Source organism: Rana temporaria, chromosome 2, assembly GCF_905171775.1.
Source record: "Rana temporaria chromosome 2, aRanTem1.1, whole genome shotgun sequence".
Lineage (NCBI taxonomy): Eukaryota > Metazoa > Chordata > Amphibia > Anura > Ranidae > Rana > Rana temporaria.
The window spans coordinates 44799916-44815988 of NC_053490.1; the positions used below are offsets into that span (position 1 = coordinate 44799916).

The following is a 16073-nucleotide window of genomic DNA, read 5'->3' on the forward strand; positions in this document are numbered from 1 at the left end:
CCAGGTATGGGGACAATGAGACTCACTCTTTCTCCCTCACATGACACTGCCAGAGCTTGGTGGTTGGCCCAGCAGTGTCACATGGGAGAAGAAAGACACGCCACAGTCCTGTGTAAGCTCTAAATTTGAATCGTACATGGGGATTTTTCTCTTCACTTCAAATAGTAAACAAATTAGGGAGCAAGTAGAGGCAAGGTAAGTGTTAGATGCTACAGGGATCGGCTTTTCAATAAAACAGTTGCTATGCACTGTATTGGTAAGGTACGGGTTTGCTTCAATCAGTATTTAAAAAAAAAATGTAACAGCATCCTTTTGCCTTAAATTAGGTCTCACACTGTGCATGGGATATGCTTCATAGCAGGCTAGTCAGTGCTTTTCTTGTAGGTAGTCCAGTGAACACTGCTTGAAGTTCAGTAAAGTAATTCCAGAAAACGTTCTTAAATTATGCAAATAACACATTTCACAGTAAAAAAATATCAAATAATAAATAGTTTTCCTTTAAAGTAGAACTCAAAAAGAACTTAAAAAGGAAACATTTGCATATGTTAATTGTGCAGTACCTTGAAAAGGTTAATTGTTAATGTTTTGTTACTGGAAAAGATTTTAATGCAGCCCCGGCACCAGTAGAAAGGTCAGTGCGTGGGCATTAGGCTGCAAAGGAGGACCACTGCTCTGTGTGTGGAAGCAGCGGTATCTCTGCAGTGGACTGACATGCCCCCTGCTGAGTAAGTGCTAAAGCTCTGCAAATAGAAATGTGGCATAGCCACAGGCGTGCGCACAGCGTGTGCCAGGTGAGCCCAGGCACACCCTAATCACCCTGTGCAGCACAGATTCCCTCTACTGCCCTGGCTCCCATTTTCCCCCTTGCAGCGCTGAGAGCTTCCCTCCTCTCCTATCTGCTGTTACTGCTGGGATGTTTTAGGAGTGGGGAACGGGCCAGTAAATATGTAATTTACCGGCCCCTTCCCTTTCTGAATGAACATCGTGAGTGATCAGTAGTGTGTGTTTGGGGTGCACACCCTAATGCAACATAGCCCTATGGGCAGGGCTCAAGTCCTGCGGGAACGCGTGGGAACGGAGTTCCTGCACTTTTTTCACAGCAGGAACTCAGTTCCCTTTGCAGGACTAGAGCAGCCGAGCCGCCCGAGCCGATCCTTCACTAAGTGGCGATGCCCAGCTCAAGTCACTTTCAGGGGCAGGCGAACCTTAGTAATCCTTTATGTTACTGGCCGCTTCCTGTATATGGATTCATCAGGTAGTGTGCGGGTATTCCGTCACTTCCTCGATGCCGCAATGTCTCCTGGGAGCATTTGTCATTGTTCCCAGGAGACATTGCGGAAGTCGGCCGCGAGTTATCGCAGGATTTAGAAAGAACTTGCGGCAGAGGAAGTGATGGAATACCCGCACACTACCCGATGAATCCATGACTTCACAGTGGGCATTTGGCGCCTAATTAAGCTCAAAAATCAATCAATCAATCAATCAATATACAGGAAGCGGCCAGTAACAAAGGATTACTAAGGTACAGTGGATCAAAAAACAAACAAACATGCAGTTTAGTAATTATGCATATGAGCGTATCTTTTTTTTTTTTTTTTGGTGGGGTAGTGGATCTTGGGTGGGAGTTCCCACACTTTTTTCCCCAGGACTTGACCCCTGCCTATGGGCATAGCTATGACATAAGCCTCGTACACCCGCACGGTTTTCTTGGCAAGAAAACTGCTGGCAGAGCTTTCTTGCCGAGTATACCGAGCGTGTGTACGAGGCTTTCAGGTTTCTCGTCGAGAAAACTGCCCAGAATCTTGACGAGAAAAGTTGTGATTCTCGACAGTGTTTTCCTGCCGAGAAACCCGAGCGTGTGTATACTAACCTGTCTCCATGGAAACATGCGCATGCTCGAAATGACTTTGACGAATGCGCAGTAGCTTCCAAGGTAGGGTGAAGCGAGATGGCAGCGACGGCATCGAATGTGATGAGCGCATGCTCATCGTAGTCGATGACGTCACCGCGTACGTGCCATTCAAAAGAACGGCGGTTCTTTTGAATCGTATGTGTGTACACTCGACCGGCAAGAAAATCTTGCCAGGAATCTCGTCAGGAAAACAAAGTTTTTTTCCCTGACGAGAATCCAGGCCATGTGTACAGGGCTTAAGGCCGCATTCTCACTACAGCGTTTTAAATCGTGGGCAGATTTGCCACGAATCTGCCCACGATTTGACAGCACTGAGACGTGAATGCCAAAACGCGGGACTTGCATTTGAGATGCTATTCATTTGAATGGCACCTCAAATCGCTGTGCGGATCTGCCACGATTTTGTCGTGATAAAACGCGCATGTCACCCCCAAAGTAGCTCCTGAACCATTTTTGGGCGTCATGCGTCCCGCGATGTGGAATGCAGCATTTTATCGCGCGGCCGATCCGCACAGCCTAATGAATGCAGCCTAATAAGTGGACACATCAGACTGCTGCAGAGAGACTGCTGCTTTCACACACAGAGAAGTGTTTCTTCTAGGCAGTCTCAGGCCTAGTACACACAAGAGGATTTATCCGCGGATACGGTCCAGCGGACCGTTTCCGCGGATAAATCCTCTCGAGGATTTCAGCGGATTTGGATCCGATGGAGTGTACTCACCATAGGATCGAAATCCGCGCCGAAATCCCATTGCGATGACGTGTCGCCGCGATGATGACGCGGCGACGTGCGCGACGCGGTCATATAAGGAATTCCACGCATGCGTCGAATCATTACGACGCATGCGGGGGATCCCTTCGGACGGATTTATCCGGTGAGTCTGTACAGACCAGCGGATCAATCCGTTGGGATGGATTCAAGCGGATAGATTTGAAAGCATGTCTTCAAATTTTTATCCGCTTGAAATCCATCCCAGGGGATAAAAATCCGCGGAAACAGATCCGCTGGATTGTACACACCAGAGGATCTATCCGCTGAAACCGATCCGCTGAGATTTTTCAGCGGATGGATCCTCTCGTGTGTACGGGGCCTAAGACCGGGGCTCTGACATTTCTACCAATACTGGGGTGAATTAAAACATTTTAAATCAGTAAGGCATAATTTACCATTTGATGTACTTAGAATGTATCCTTTTTTTTTGTTTCTATTTGCTATCAGTCTTTACTTTTTTGTTGTTCCTTTTTCACTTACAAAAAAGGCTCTGAAAATATGTATAAAATAACCGCTTCCCACAGAATAAGCATGAAAAGGGAAGTTTTAAAACAAGTAGGAATACAAAAATGAAACAAAGGAAAATGTAAAAAGACAACTAAAAAATTGCATGTTGTTTTAGTTTCCTTTCTGCCAAAAACAAAACAAAAAAAAAAGCATCAATAATTATATCAGAAGACGCCAATGTGCACATATCCTGAGCTCTTTCTGAGTTTGAAGGCACTGGAATAGGAACATCCCCATAGACAACAGTATTCAATGGAATCCTAGGTAAGTGCTGTTGAAGTCTTTTAAAGGGCTCTCTGTAACATTTAGCAGCGGTAAATGAGAAGGATAAATAATTTCTTCAATTGTCACATAGGTTCCCATGATAAAACCCACAAATCCAATCATTGCTATGGAAACATCCTTCGCAATTGTGAGCGGGCTGAGGTTGTCTTTGTAGTAAGTGAGAATTTCAATCAGTGGCGGAAGGATAAGTGCTAATGAGCTGCTGCATACCGCACCCACGAAGGAGATCACCAAATCAAGACGTGGAATGGACACCGCCATGGCACCTGGAAGGAGAAAGAGGATTCAGTGTTACGTAAATCATTTAAAAGGCAGAATACAACATGGCTTTTTTCAAACGGTGAATAAGGCCGCGTACACACGACCGGTCCATCCGATGAGAAGGACAAAAGACCGATGGGCCGTACACACGGTCGGTTTGGACAGATGAAACTGAACTTCGTTCCATTCTCATCGGTTTGGACCAATGGTGTGTACGCGGCCTTAGAGTAATAGCGGGACCCATAAATGGAGTGATTTTCTATCCTTCAACCATTTTTTTTTTAGGGAGGGTGCATCTGATCAGCACAGGGCCAAATCAGCACTGTCCAGACAGAGGGTCAGGGGTCATGCAGTTTCATAGGACAGGCAGTGGAGTATGAAAACTCCTCCTTCAAGCTTTAACCAGTGCTCGGCTGACACTGATAGAAGTCACAGGACTGCTATATACTGCTGATGAGAAACGTATTTATAGTTTATATTTACTAAAATAATTGCATTTCTATGTTCTGTGGGAGACCAGATACTGTAAATGCAAGGTGTGCTGGGTTTAGAAACACTTTAACCACTTAAGCATCAGACCATTTTGTTGCTAAAGGACCTTGCCCCTTTTTGCGATTCGGCACTGCGTCGCTTTAACTGACAATTGCGTGGTTGTGCGACGTGGCTCCCAAACAAAATTGGCGTCCTTTTTTTCCCACAAATAGAGCTTTCTTTTGGTGGTATTTGATCACCTCTGTGGTTTTTATTTTTTGCGCTATGAACAAAAATAGAGCGACAATTTAAAAAAAAATGCTATATTTTTTACTTTTTGCTATAATAAATATCCCCCCCCCCAAAAAAAAAAAAAAATATATATAAATATATAAAAAAATATATATTTTTTCCTCAGTTTTCTTCTACATATTTTTGGTAATAAAAATCGCAATAAGCGTTTATTAATTGGTTTGCGCAAAAGTTATAGCGTCTACAAAATAGGGGATCGTTTTATGGCATTTTTATTAATATTTTTTTTTACTAGTATTGTGACTGCGACATTATGGCGGACACATCGGACACTTTTGACACCATTTTGGGACCATTGTCATTTTTACAGCGATCAGTGCTATAAAAATGCACAGATTACTGTGAAATTACACTGGCAGTGAAGGGGTTAAACTGTAGGAGGCGCTGAAGGGGTTAAGTTTGACCTAAGGGAGTGATTCTTACTTTGTGGGGGGCGTGGCTTGGCGTGTGATGTCACTGGTCGTCGTTCCCTATGACATGGTAAAGTTTAATCCAGAAGTAGGACTTTTGGTGTCACAAGCATTCATTGGTTTTATATATATATATATTATATATATATATATACATATATACACACACACACACACAGTGGAACCTTGGATTACGAGCATAATCCGTTCCAGGAGAATGCTTGTAATCCAAAGCACTCGTATATCAAAGCAAGTTTCCCCATAGAAGTCAATGGAAGCAAACATAATTCATTCAACATGGACTTCTATGGCATGCAATACCACATGTGGTCAAAGGTGGGGGGGGGGTGCCAGAGAGACTCGGCAATACTCGGAGACCGCTCGGCTGCACTCTAAAACGCTTGTAAACACTCGGGAACGGAGTGTTTCTGAGTATTTCCGAGTGTTCCCGAACGGCTCCAAGTGTCATATGCGCCCCCCGGCACCTCTGGCCAAATGTGGTACTGCACACTACAAAGGCTTAAATTCCTGCTCCTATTGAAAAACGCTCATTAACCACATTACTCGCAATACGAGGTTCCACTGTGTGTGTGTGTGTGTGTATGTATGTGTGTATATATATATATATATATATATATATATATATATATATATATATATATATATATATATATATATATATATATATATATATATATATATATATATATATATATATATATATATATATATATATATAAAAATATAAATTGTATTTGGTATGGTCATGCATAAATAAACTCTAAATGTTACCATTATACATGATTTATATAGCTCCAACAGTTTGAGCAGTGCTTTACAGTACAGTTACAAAACAATTCAACACATAAGAGTTCTGCTCATGGCAAGGGCAAGTGATACAAAAGGTACTAACTGTGTGGGAATGAGTAGTCCGAGAAAGTTAAATTCAGTTGATATTCAGGTCAAATAACTAACAGATTACTATTCTGAACATCTTACAAATCAAAGCTGGTATCAGCTGGTGCCTGAACATTCACCTGATACAATTTACTGACCATGTGGACAGAAGACCATGTAAACAGAGGACCTTGCATATCTGAGAAACAGATTAAACCTTGCCCTTGAGGTCAGAAGTTTTAATGATGAGATGTTGATTCCCTCTGGCAATATTGGAATGTGGGTCTATCAGAAATGACAACGAGTCACACTATAGAAAAGGAGCTGTACGATTAGTGTTCTGTCAGCAGTCAGCCTTTTCACCCAGCAGCAGGCTCGCACAGCAAAGAAAGAGAGCACAGAGCATCAGTCAGCTCACATATAAAAGCTTGTGGACAGCTGAAAGTAAAAATGAGATCTATCTACTAGGTAAAGTGTGGCCATATGGAGGATATATGGATATTATTCCACACAAAGCTCTACAAAGTCTCTGGGCTCTAGGGCTCACCCATAATCTCCACATCAGCCATAAACCCTGGATCCCATCGTCGTGTGTAAGTAAGTAGCCTAGGTGACACATATACACCATTCACAATCCTTTCAACTGCATAGTTACATAGTAGGTAAGGTTGAATAAAGACACAAAACCATCCAGTTCAACCTGTGTGGGTGCACGTTTGTCAGTATCTAGACGTGTTTCCCATATCCCTATATGTTGTGTTCTTTAAGATGCACATCCAGGAATCTCTTAAAAATATCCATACTCCCCGCTGAGACCACCACTTGTAGAAGAGAGTTCCACATCCTTATTGCCCAGACAGTAAAAAAAACCCTACCCAGCTTAACCCTTTCATGCCTAAGGGTAAAACAAACCTTAATGCCTGAACGCATTTTTGCAATTTTGACATGTGTTTGTTAAACTGTACATATCTTTGTAACTGCTTGGTGTATCCAGGTGAATTATACCTTGTTTTTTTTCAGGACACATTGGGCTTTCTTTTGGTGGTAAATTTTATTGCATAACTCATAAATTCTGTTTTATTATTAAAGGAAAACTGGTCAAAAAGGTAAAAAAAATAACAGTTTTTACATTTTGACTATATATTTCTTGCTGCTACCATGACCCACCACCAAAAAACAACCAAAAATAACTTCTCCTAATACTGCTGTGAATAAATATGCCACATATGTGTGTGTTAAATTGTTGTTTGTACCCATAATTGGGCCCAGAATCCATAGTGCACATTTTGCCTTTAGGAGGGCAATTAATCCAAGTTAACATTTCAGGTACTATGGATTAATTACAGACACTTTCTGGTATCCAAATATTGGAACTACCCCCCAAATCACTCCATTTTGCAATCAAGACCCCCTAAGGTATCTATCTAGGGGTAAATGTTGGGTTTTTAGCCTCTCAATTTTTGTGGGAACAATTTTAAATTTAGTAGGCAAAAACATACATTGCTTTTTTTTCCACAAATGTTTTAATTTAGCTATATATTTTGTGCCATTACTTTGACCCACCATCAAAAATCAACCCAAAATAAATTCTCCTACTTCTGACGTGCATGGGGATACTATATATGTGTGCAATATGTTTTTTTTTTACCCATAGCAGGATCCAAAAATATGTTGCATTCAGAGAGGGCAATTCATCCAAGTCTAATTATCAATGTATACATTACAGACCCTGCAGTGTGATGTAACTTTTTAAAATGAGAAGTTCAACTTTTGTAACATGTTACATGTTACACCCTGAATAACCTCCTACCTCACTAGTTTCTAATAATGTGGGATGGTGTGGTAAATTTCAAAGCAAGGGTCGAGGCACAGGCCTGGATTGGAAGGGCACGTGGGACAGTGGTAACGAGTATCGCATCTTTTGCCATTTTTGCCACACACACACGACACTTCTTCCTGGGGAATTTGCAGCTTGCGGTGATTGGGATAGGACGCAAAAAGTGTCTTTCTGTTAGTCTCCTAACATCCTCTGATTCTGCAGGTTGTCTGGGGTCTTCTTGAAACATCAGGTGTTCTATAATTTTTTCCTGGTACTGCAGGAAGGTGTCAGTACCACCAGATTTTTTATAAAGGACAAATGAATTGTGGATTGCCACCTGTATAAGATATATTGCCACTTTTTTGTACCAGGTTTTAGATTTCCTCATCACCAGGTAGGGCTGCAAGATCTGGTCAGAGAGGTCGACTCCACCCATGTATTTATTGTATGCCGTAATGCACAGTGGCTTTTCCTTCGGTGTAGCTGACCCCCGTTCTGTTACAGTCACTGTGCCCTCTGGGTGGATTGTTGTCAGCATATAGACTTCTTTTCTGTCTGAGAATTTGACAGCCATCATTTCCTCCTGTTGGTAACTGAGTGATGTGCCTCTCTGCAAACGTTGTCTCACCAGCTGCTGTGGAAACTCTTTGCGGTTTTTCCGTACAGTCCCACATGCTCCTGTGCCAGCAGCATGCAGAGATCTAAAAAGTGTCACACTGCTGTAATAATTGTCGACATAAAGATTGTAGCCTTGGTGAAGCAGAGGTTGGATCAGTTGCCAGACAATTTTCCCACTGACTCCAAGATTGTCTGGGCAGCCCAGGGGGTTGATATGTCTGTCCCGTCCTTCATAGATCAGAAATCCATATGTATATCCTGTTGTGCTTTCGCACAGTTTGTAAAATTTTATGCCACACCGGGCACGTTTGGATGGTATGAACTGCCTAAAATGCAGTCGGCCTTTAAAATTCATCAGGGATTCATCAATAGAGATATTTTTGGCCGGGGTATAAACCGCTGCAAATTTCTTAGACAGAAAAGAAATTAGGGGCCGCAGTTTGAACAGTCGGTCATATGAGGCGTCACTGCTTGGGGGACACTGCAAATTATCGTTAAAATGCATAAAGCGCAGCAATGCTTCAAAGCGGTCTCTTGACATAACTGCAGGAAAAGCTGGGGTGGCATGGATGGGACTAGAGGCCCAATACTGCCGAATTTTAGGCTTTTGGACTAGGCCCATGTTGAGTAACAAACCCAGTACAATTTTCATTTCTGTAAGGTGTGTTGGCACCCATCTCTTCCTGTGAGAAGATGTCGGGTGTTTTGCTATAAACTGGGTGACATTAAGATTAGTTTGATCAACCATGTGCTGTAGGAGCTCGTCATCCACAAATATCTTGAAGAAATCCACAGGGCCAAAATTTTCAACATTGATATTTATGCCTGGTGACGCTGTAAATGTTGGTATTTAAGGGGTGAAAGAGCTCGCTGGTATCCACTGAGAGGTGTACAGCGGCTGTGCAACTGATGGGGGGCTACCTTGTACATCCTCTTGCTGCCTGCTAGTAACAGGCCTTTCATGGTCAGAAGAGCTGCCTGAAGTGTCACTTTCACTGTCACAGATGAAATTCTCATCTTCTGAGCCCAACTCAGGTTCGCTGTCCGAGCACAGGAGGGCATATGCCTGTTCAGCAGTATACCGCCTACTTGCCATTTTTTTAGGCACTCTACAGACCTAAAAATATGCAAAAGTAAACCTTTTTGTTATATATTATAAAAAACTAAAACCTAAAACTTTTTTCCTAAAATACTGACCCTATCAACGACACTGATGGGAGCACTGATACTGGCTGAGGCACTAACCCACACTTGTGCAGACACAAATGCTGGCAGTTTGGGCACAAACTACACCCCACACACTAAAACGGTAATAAATGTAAAACGTTATATATCTATATATATTTTTTTTTAAATAAAACACTGGTGACAGAAACATGAACGCTGAGATGAACGGTGACAAACATGAACGCTGAGATGAACGGTGACAGAAACACTAACGCTGAGATGAACGGTGACAAACACTAACGCTGAGATGAACGGTGACAAACATGAACGCTGAGATGAACGGTGACAAACATGAACGCTGAGATGAACGGTGACAGAAACACTAACGCTGAGATGAACGGTGACAAAAACACTAACGCTGAGATGAACGGCGACAGAAACACTAACGCTGAGATGAACGGTGACAGAAACACTAACGCTGAGATGAACGGTGACAAAAACACTAACGCTGAGATGAACGGCGACAGAAACACTAACGCTGAGATGAACGGTGACAGAAACACTAACGCTGAGATGAACGGTGACAGAAACACTAACGCTGAGATGAACGGTGACAAACACTAACGCTGAGATGAACGGTGACAAAAACACTAACGCTGAGATGAACGGTGACAGAAACACTAACGCTGAGATGAACGGTGACAAAAACACTAACGCTGAGATGAACGGTGACAGAAACACTAACGCTGAGATGAACGGTAACAGAAACACTAACGCTGAGATGAACGGTGACAAACACTAACGCCGAGATGAACGGTGACAAACACTAACGCTGAGATGAACGGTGACAGAAACACTAACGCTGAGATGAACGGTGACACAAATGCTAACTACTGACACTAATAAAATACTCAAACTGAAACTGTCACTATTACTGTACTAAAGGGAAGCGGTCACTGCACCTCAAATGCTAACTACTGACACTACAAAATACTCAAACTAAAACTGTCACTATTACCTGTACTGTCACTGAACCTAACTAATGCTAACAAAGGTGATCATAACCTAATCTAAGACCTATTGTGGGCTGATTATAATTATTTATCTTTTTTTTTTACTTTTGATGAAGTTTGATGAAGTTTTGACAATGTATCGATTTCTCCTCACAGGCGATCTGAAAAAAAGATACTGTTCTTCACTCTTCCCATTCATGTGCTCACTGTGATTGGCTGGCACAGTGATCACGTGACTGGGGGCGGGTTCTCCGACCTGTGCATCGTTAGCCCGAGACCCGACTGACAATTCGACACCCCCGTCTCCCCGCTGCATGCACGCGATCCTGGGGGCTCCTGGCCAGAACACATGTACGCAGATATGCGGCTCCACGGAAGAAAGCCCAGGCATTTGGGGCCGCATATCTGCGTCCTGTCGGCGTGAAAGGGTTAAGGTCAAACCGATTTTCCTCCAATCTCAATGTGTGGCCCGTGTCCTCTTATGCCGCGTACAGACGGTCGTTTTATGCGATGTAAAAAAACGACGTTTTCTGTGAAGTAAAAAACGACGTTTTTGAAACTTCAATTTTCAAAAACGATGTTGCCTACACACCATCGTTTTTTCACAATGCTCTAGCAAAGCGAGGTTACGTTCACCACGTTTTTCCATTGAAGCTCGCTTCATAACTAGCTTCTGGGCATGCGCGGGTGTAAAAACGTCGTTTGAAACGTTGTTTTTTGCTACACACGGTCAATTTTTGTGAAGTAAAAAACGACGTTTTGAAAAACGACACATAAAATTGAAGCATGCTTCAATTTTTTTTGGTCGTTTTTCAGAAGACATAAAACAACGTTTTCTCCCACACACGGTCAATTAAATTAACGTTTTTAAAAACGTCATTTTTTTAACATCGCATAAAACGACCGTCTGTACGCGGCATTACACTCCTTGAGACTGAATAGTTTTTTACCTATGCTGGGATCACTATTGAGATATTTGTAAATTGCCATCATATCTCCTCTCAAGCGTTGTTTCTCCAGCGAGAATAAATTTAGGGCTTGCAGGCGCTCCGTGCAATTAAGGTTCTCCAGTCCCTGTATTAGTTTTGTTGCCCTTCTTTGGACTTACTCCAGCTTCAGCACATCCCTTCTGAGGATTGGTGGCCAGAACTGGACAGAGTAATCCAGATGTGATCTAGCCAGAGTTTTATAAAGTGGTAGGATTATCGTTTTATCTCTGGAGTATATCCCTTTTTTCAAGGAATTGAGAATGCTAATCAGCAGTGTTCAAACTCTAATCAAGAAGTGGAAAATGAGGGCTTCTGTTGAAACCAAACCATGGTCAGGTAGACCAACTAAAATTTCAGCCACAACTGCCAATAATATTGTTCATGATGCAAAGAAAACCCCACAAATACCTTCAGGTGAAATACAGGACTCTGCAAAACATGTGGCATGGCCTTTTCAAGATGCACAATAATGAGGCACTTGAAGAAAGATGGCCTGCATGGTCGAATCGCCAGAAGAAAGACATTACTACACAAATCACACTTACAATACGCCAAACATCACAGAGACAAACCTCAAATCTTCTGGCACAAAGTCATTTGGAGTGATGAGACCAATAAGTAGCTTTTTGGCCACAACCATAAACGATTTAACAAGACCTATGATGAAAAGTACACCATTCCTACTGTGAAACACGGAGGTGGATCGCTGATGTTTTGGGGATGTTTGAGCTACAAAGGCACAGGAAATTTGGTCGAAATGGATGGCAAGATGAATGCAGTATGTTATAAAAAAATACTGGAGGAATATTTGCATTCCTCAGCCAAGAAGCTGCTCATGGGATGTACTTGGACATTCCAACATGACAATGATCCAAAACACAAGGCCAAGTCGACCTGTCATTGGCTACAGCAGAATAAAGTGAAGGTTCTGGAGTGGCCATCTCAGGGGAGATCTCAAACATGCATTTCATGCAAGACAGCCCAAAAATTTACAAAAAATTGAGGCTTTTTGCCAAGAGGAATGGGAAGCTTTACCATCTGAGAAGATAAAGAGCCTCATCCATAAATACCACAAAAGACTGAAAGCTGATGTAAAAGGGGGCAATACAGGGTATTAGGAACTGGGGTATGTAAACTTTTGATCAGGCTCATTTGGGTAGTTTCTGTTGCCATTATGATTTAAAAAGAGTAAACACAGTTGATTGATAATAAATAGCTTCAGCCAAACACTAACCATGTAGTTTTTACGTATCATCCATATTTTCTAAAAAATGGCCAAGAAATCATGAATTCTGCCAGGGTATGTAAACTTATGAGCACAACTGTATACCGTATATACTCGAGTATAAGGCGACCCGAATATAAGCCAAGGCACCTAATTTTACCACAAAAAAAAGGAAAAACGTATTGACTCGAGTATAAGCCTAGGGTGTCCATCTGCATGTCTCACTGTGCCTCACGTTGCCTCGTTGTGTCCATGTGCATGCCTCACTGTGCCCATACCTCACTGTGTCCATGACTAGACTGATGTTTAACATGGGAGTCTATGGAAGGGGTGCCTGGCTTTGAAAAATCGTTGCTTCCCAGCCGTAGGTCCTTATAGAGGAGAAATATGGCTACATGTGTGCCAAGTTCCCTGATTTTCCCCCTATTTTCAGGGGGAAAAAGTGTGCGTTATACGCCGATAAATACGGTATATTTAAAGTGGTTGTAAACCCACTTTTTCACTTATAATAAGGCTTACCTGTAGGTATAAAGAATATCTCCTAAACCTGTACGGTTTAGGAGATATTCCCCTCGCAATGCGCCACTGATTGCAGCGGCGCATGCGCAGGGGGGAATACACGGCGAAAGGACCGGCATCCGCCGGACCCTGCCGATTTGAAATCCGAGGCAAGTATTTCATAATCAGCTAGTATGCGGTGCATACTAGCTGATTATGCCTTTTGCCTTGCAGGTTTGAAAAAAAAAAAAAAATGTTATGTGGTTTACAACCGCTTTAACAGTGCATTTAGCTGTTTGCCTGAAGATCATCTCAGTGCTAAGTGCACCAGAAGTGGTGTCCAGACCGGGACATTATATTGCCACAATGGGGAATTAGAAGTACCGTATTTTCCGGCGTATAAGACGACTTTCTGGATGCAAAAACATGCATCCAAAGTCGGGGGTCGTCTTATACGCCGGGTATGGTCTCCGTGCTGCGAGCCTCAATGATTTAAAAGACGCTCCTTCTCCTCAGAGTGTTCTGTAATAGGCGGAACACAAAATCTTCCCAGCAGCGCCTCTGTTCTGTGTTCCCCCTATCACAGATGCCTTCTCATCCTCGGACGAGATGAGAAGACGTCCGTGATAGGCGGAACACAGAACAGAGGCGCTGCTGGGAAAATTTGTGTTCCGCCTAACACAGGACAGTCTGAGGAGAAGGCGCGGCTTTCAAATCATTGAAGCTCGCGCTCGCAGCACGGAGACTGTCACCGCCTGCAAAAAAGTGAGTGTTTGCAGTGACTGCACTGGGGGGCAAGTTCAGGCACAGTGGGGGCAAGTTCAGGCACAGTGGGGGCAAGTGATGGCACAGAGAGGGGCAAGTGATGGCACAGTGAGGGGCAAGTGATGGCACAGTGAGGGGCAAGTGATGGTACAGTCAGAGGCAAGTGATGGCACAGTGAGGGGCAAGTGATGGCACAGTGAGGGGCAAGTGATGGCACAGTGAGGGGCAAGTGATGGTACAGTGAGGGGCAAGTGATGGTACAGTGAGGGGCAAGTGATGGCACAGTGAGGGGCAAGTGATGGTACAGTCAGGGGCAAGTGATGGCACAGTCAGGGGCAAGTGATGGCACAGTGAGGGGCAAGTGATGGTACAGTCAGGGGCAAGTGATGGCACAGTGAGGGGCAAGTGATGGCACAGTAAGGGGCAAGTGATGGCACAGTGAGGGGCAAGTGATGGTACAGTGAGGGGCAAGTGATGGTACAGTGAGGGGCAAGTGATGGCACAGTCAGGGGCAAGTGATGGTACAGTCAGGGGCAAGTGATGGCACAGTGAGGGGCAAGTGATGGCTCAGTGAGGGGCAAGTAATGGTACAGTGAGGGGCAAGTGATGGCACAGTGAGGGGCAAGTGATGGCACAGTGGGGGCAAGTGATGGCACAGAGAGGGGCAAGTGATGGCACAGTGAGGGGCAAGTGATGGCACAGTGAGGGGCAAGTGATGGCACAGTGAGGGGCAAGTGATGGCACAGTGAGGGGCAAGTGATGGTACAGTCAGGGGCAAGTGATGGCACAGTGAGGGGCAAGTGATGGCACAGTAAGGGGCAAGTGATGGCACAGTAAGGGGCAAGTGATGGCACAGTGGGGGCAAGTGATGGCACAGAGAGGGGCAAGTGATGGCACAGTGAGGGGCAAGTGATGGCACAGTGAGGGGCAAGTGATGGCACAGTGAGGGGCAAGTGATGGCACAGTGAGGGACAAGTGATGGCACAGTGAGGGGCAAGTGATGGTACAGTGAGGGGCAAGTGATGGCACAGTGAGGGGCAAGTGATGGCACAGTGAGGGGCAAGTGATGGTACAGTGAGGGGCAAGTGATGGTACAGTGAGGGGCAAGTGATGGTACAGTGAGGGGCAAGTGATGGTACAGTGAGGGGCAAGTGATGGCCTAGTGAGAGGCAAGTGATGGCCTAGTGAGGGGCAAGTGATGGTACAGTCAGGGGCAAGTGATGGCACAGTGAGGGGCAAGTGATGGTACAGTGAGGGGCAAGTGATGGTACAGTGGGGGCAAGTGATGGTACAGTGAGGGGCAAGTGATGGCACAGTGGGGGCATGTAATGTAATGGCACAGTGAGGAATGTAATGTAATGGCACAGTGAGATTTGAAAAAGCCTGTTTCTGTCAGCGGTTCTGGCTACCCCCCAGCTTCCAGAAAGACTAGTAAGAAGGGGGTAGTCTTATACAGTGAGTATATCCCAAAACCAAAATTTTTCCTGGAAAATTAGGGGGTCGTCTTATACGCCGGAAAATACGGAAGTTAATGATTACAAATGTAAGTACATATAGTGGAGTTCTTCTTTAATAATACTATTTTTCTATAAACAACTCTCCCCATTTGAGATTTCAGAAAAGAGTGTTTTGCTTGGAAAGCAGATAGAGCCATCCTGTGCCGGGTTCTCACAGCATAAGCATTCATACCATTATCTCTCCTCCCTAACAGGCATAGGAGCAGTGAGCAGCTGAACGCTGTACAATATTCTCACTCGGCAGCGATAACAAGCTGTCAGGCTGTCTGCCCTTCAGGAGTGGGAGGGACACGTGTACAGGGTGCAGCCGTTGATAATCGCGGAGGAATACTATTTCCATACAAAGTATCCACCGCTGAATGGCACAGAAGTAAATAAATACATTTTTAGGGATTTTTCTGGTTTATTTAAAAAAAAAATATCACACTTTACTTAAAAGGGAACGCCACTGTTGTGGGAAAAAAATGCCAAATAAAAAAATAAATATTATTTCATATGCAATTGCTATACAAGCCATATTATACCGTATTTATCGGGGTATTGCGCGCTCCGGCGTATAGCGCGCACCCCTAAAGTGGACCCACATTCCTGTGGAAAAAAGATTTTTGTACTTACAGTTTTGGTGTCTTGCGCGG

The 16073-nt window shown here is 43.8% G+C and overlaps 1 protein-coding gene across 1 annotated transcript in view; it reads right to left on the reverse strand.

Moving 5' to 3' along the window:
- Positions 1-3104: 3104 nt before the first annotated feature.
- Positions 3105-16073, reverse strand: part of SLC36A4 (solute carrier family 36 member 4) — a 363728-nt gene continuing 350759 nt past the window's right edge. Inside the window, exon 11 of the mRNA XM_040340141.1 lies at positions 3105-3742. Coding sequence (XP_040196075.1) covers positions 3441-3742 — 302 coding nt within the window. The 3' untranslated portion in view covers positions 3105-3440. The remainder of the gene's footprint in view (positions 3743-16073) is intronic.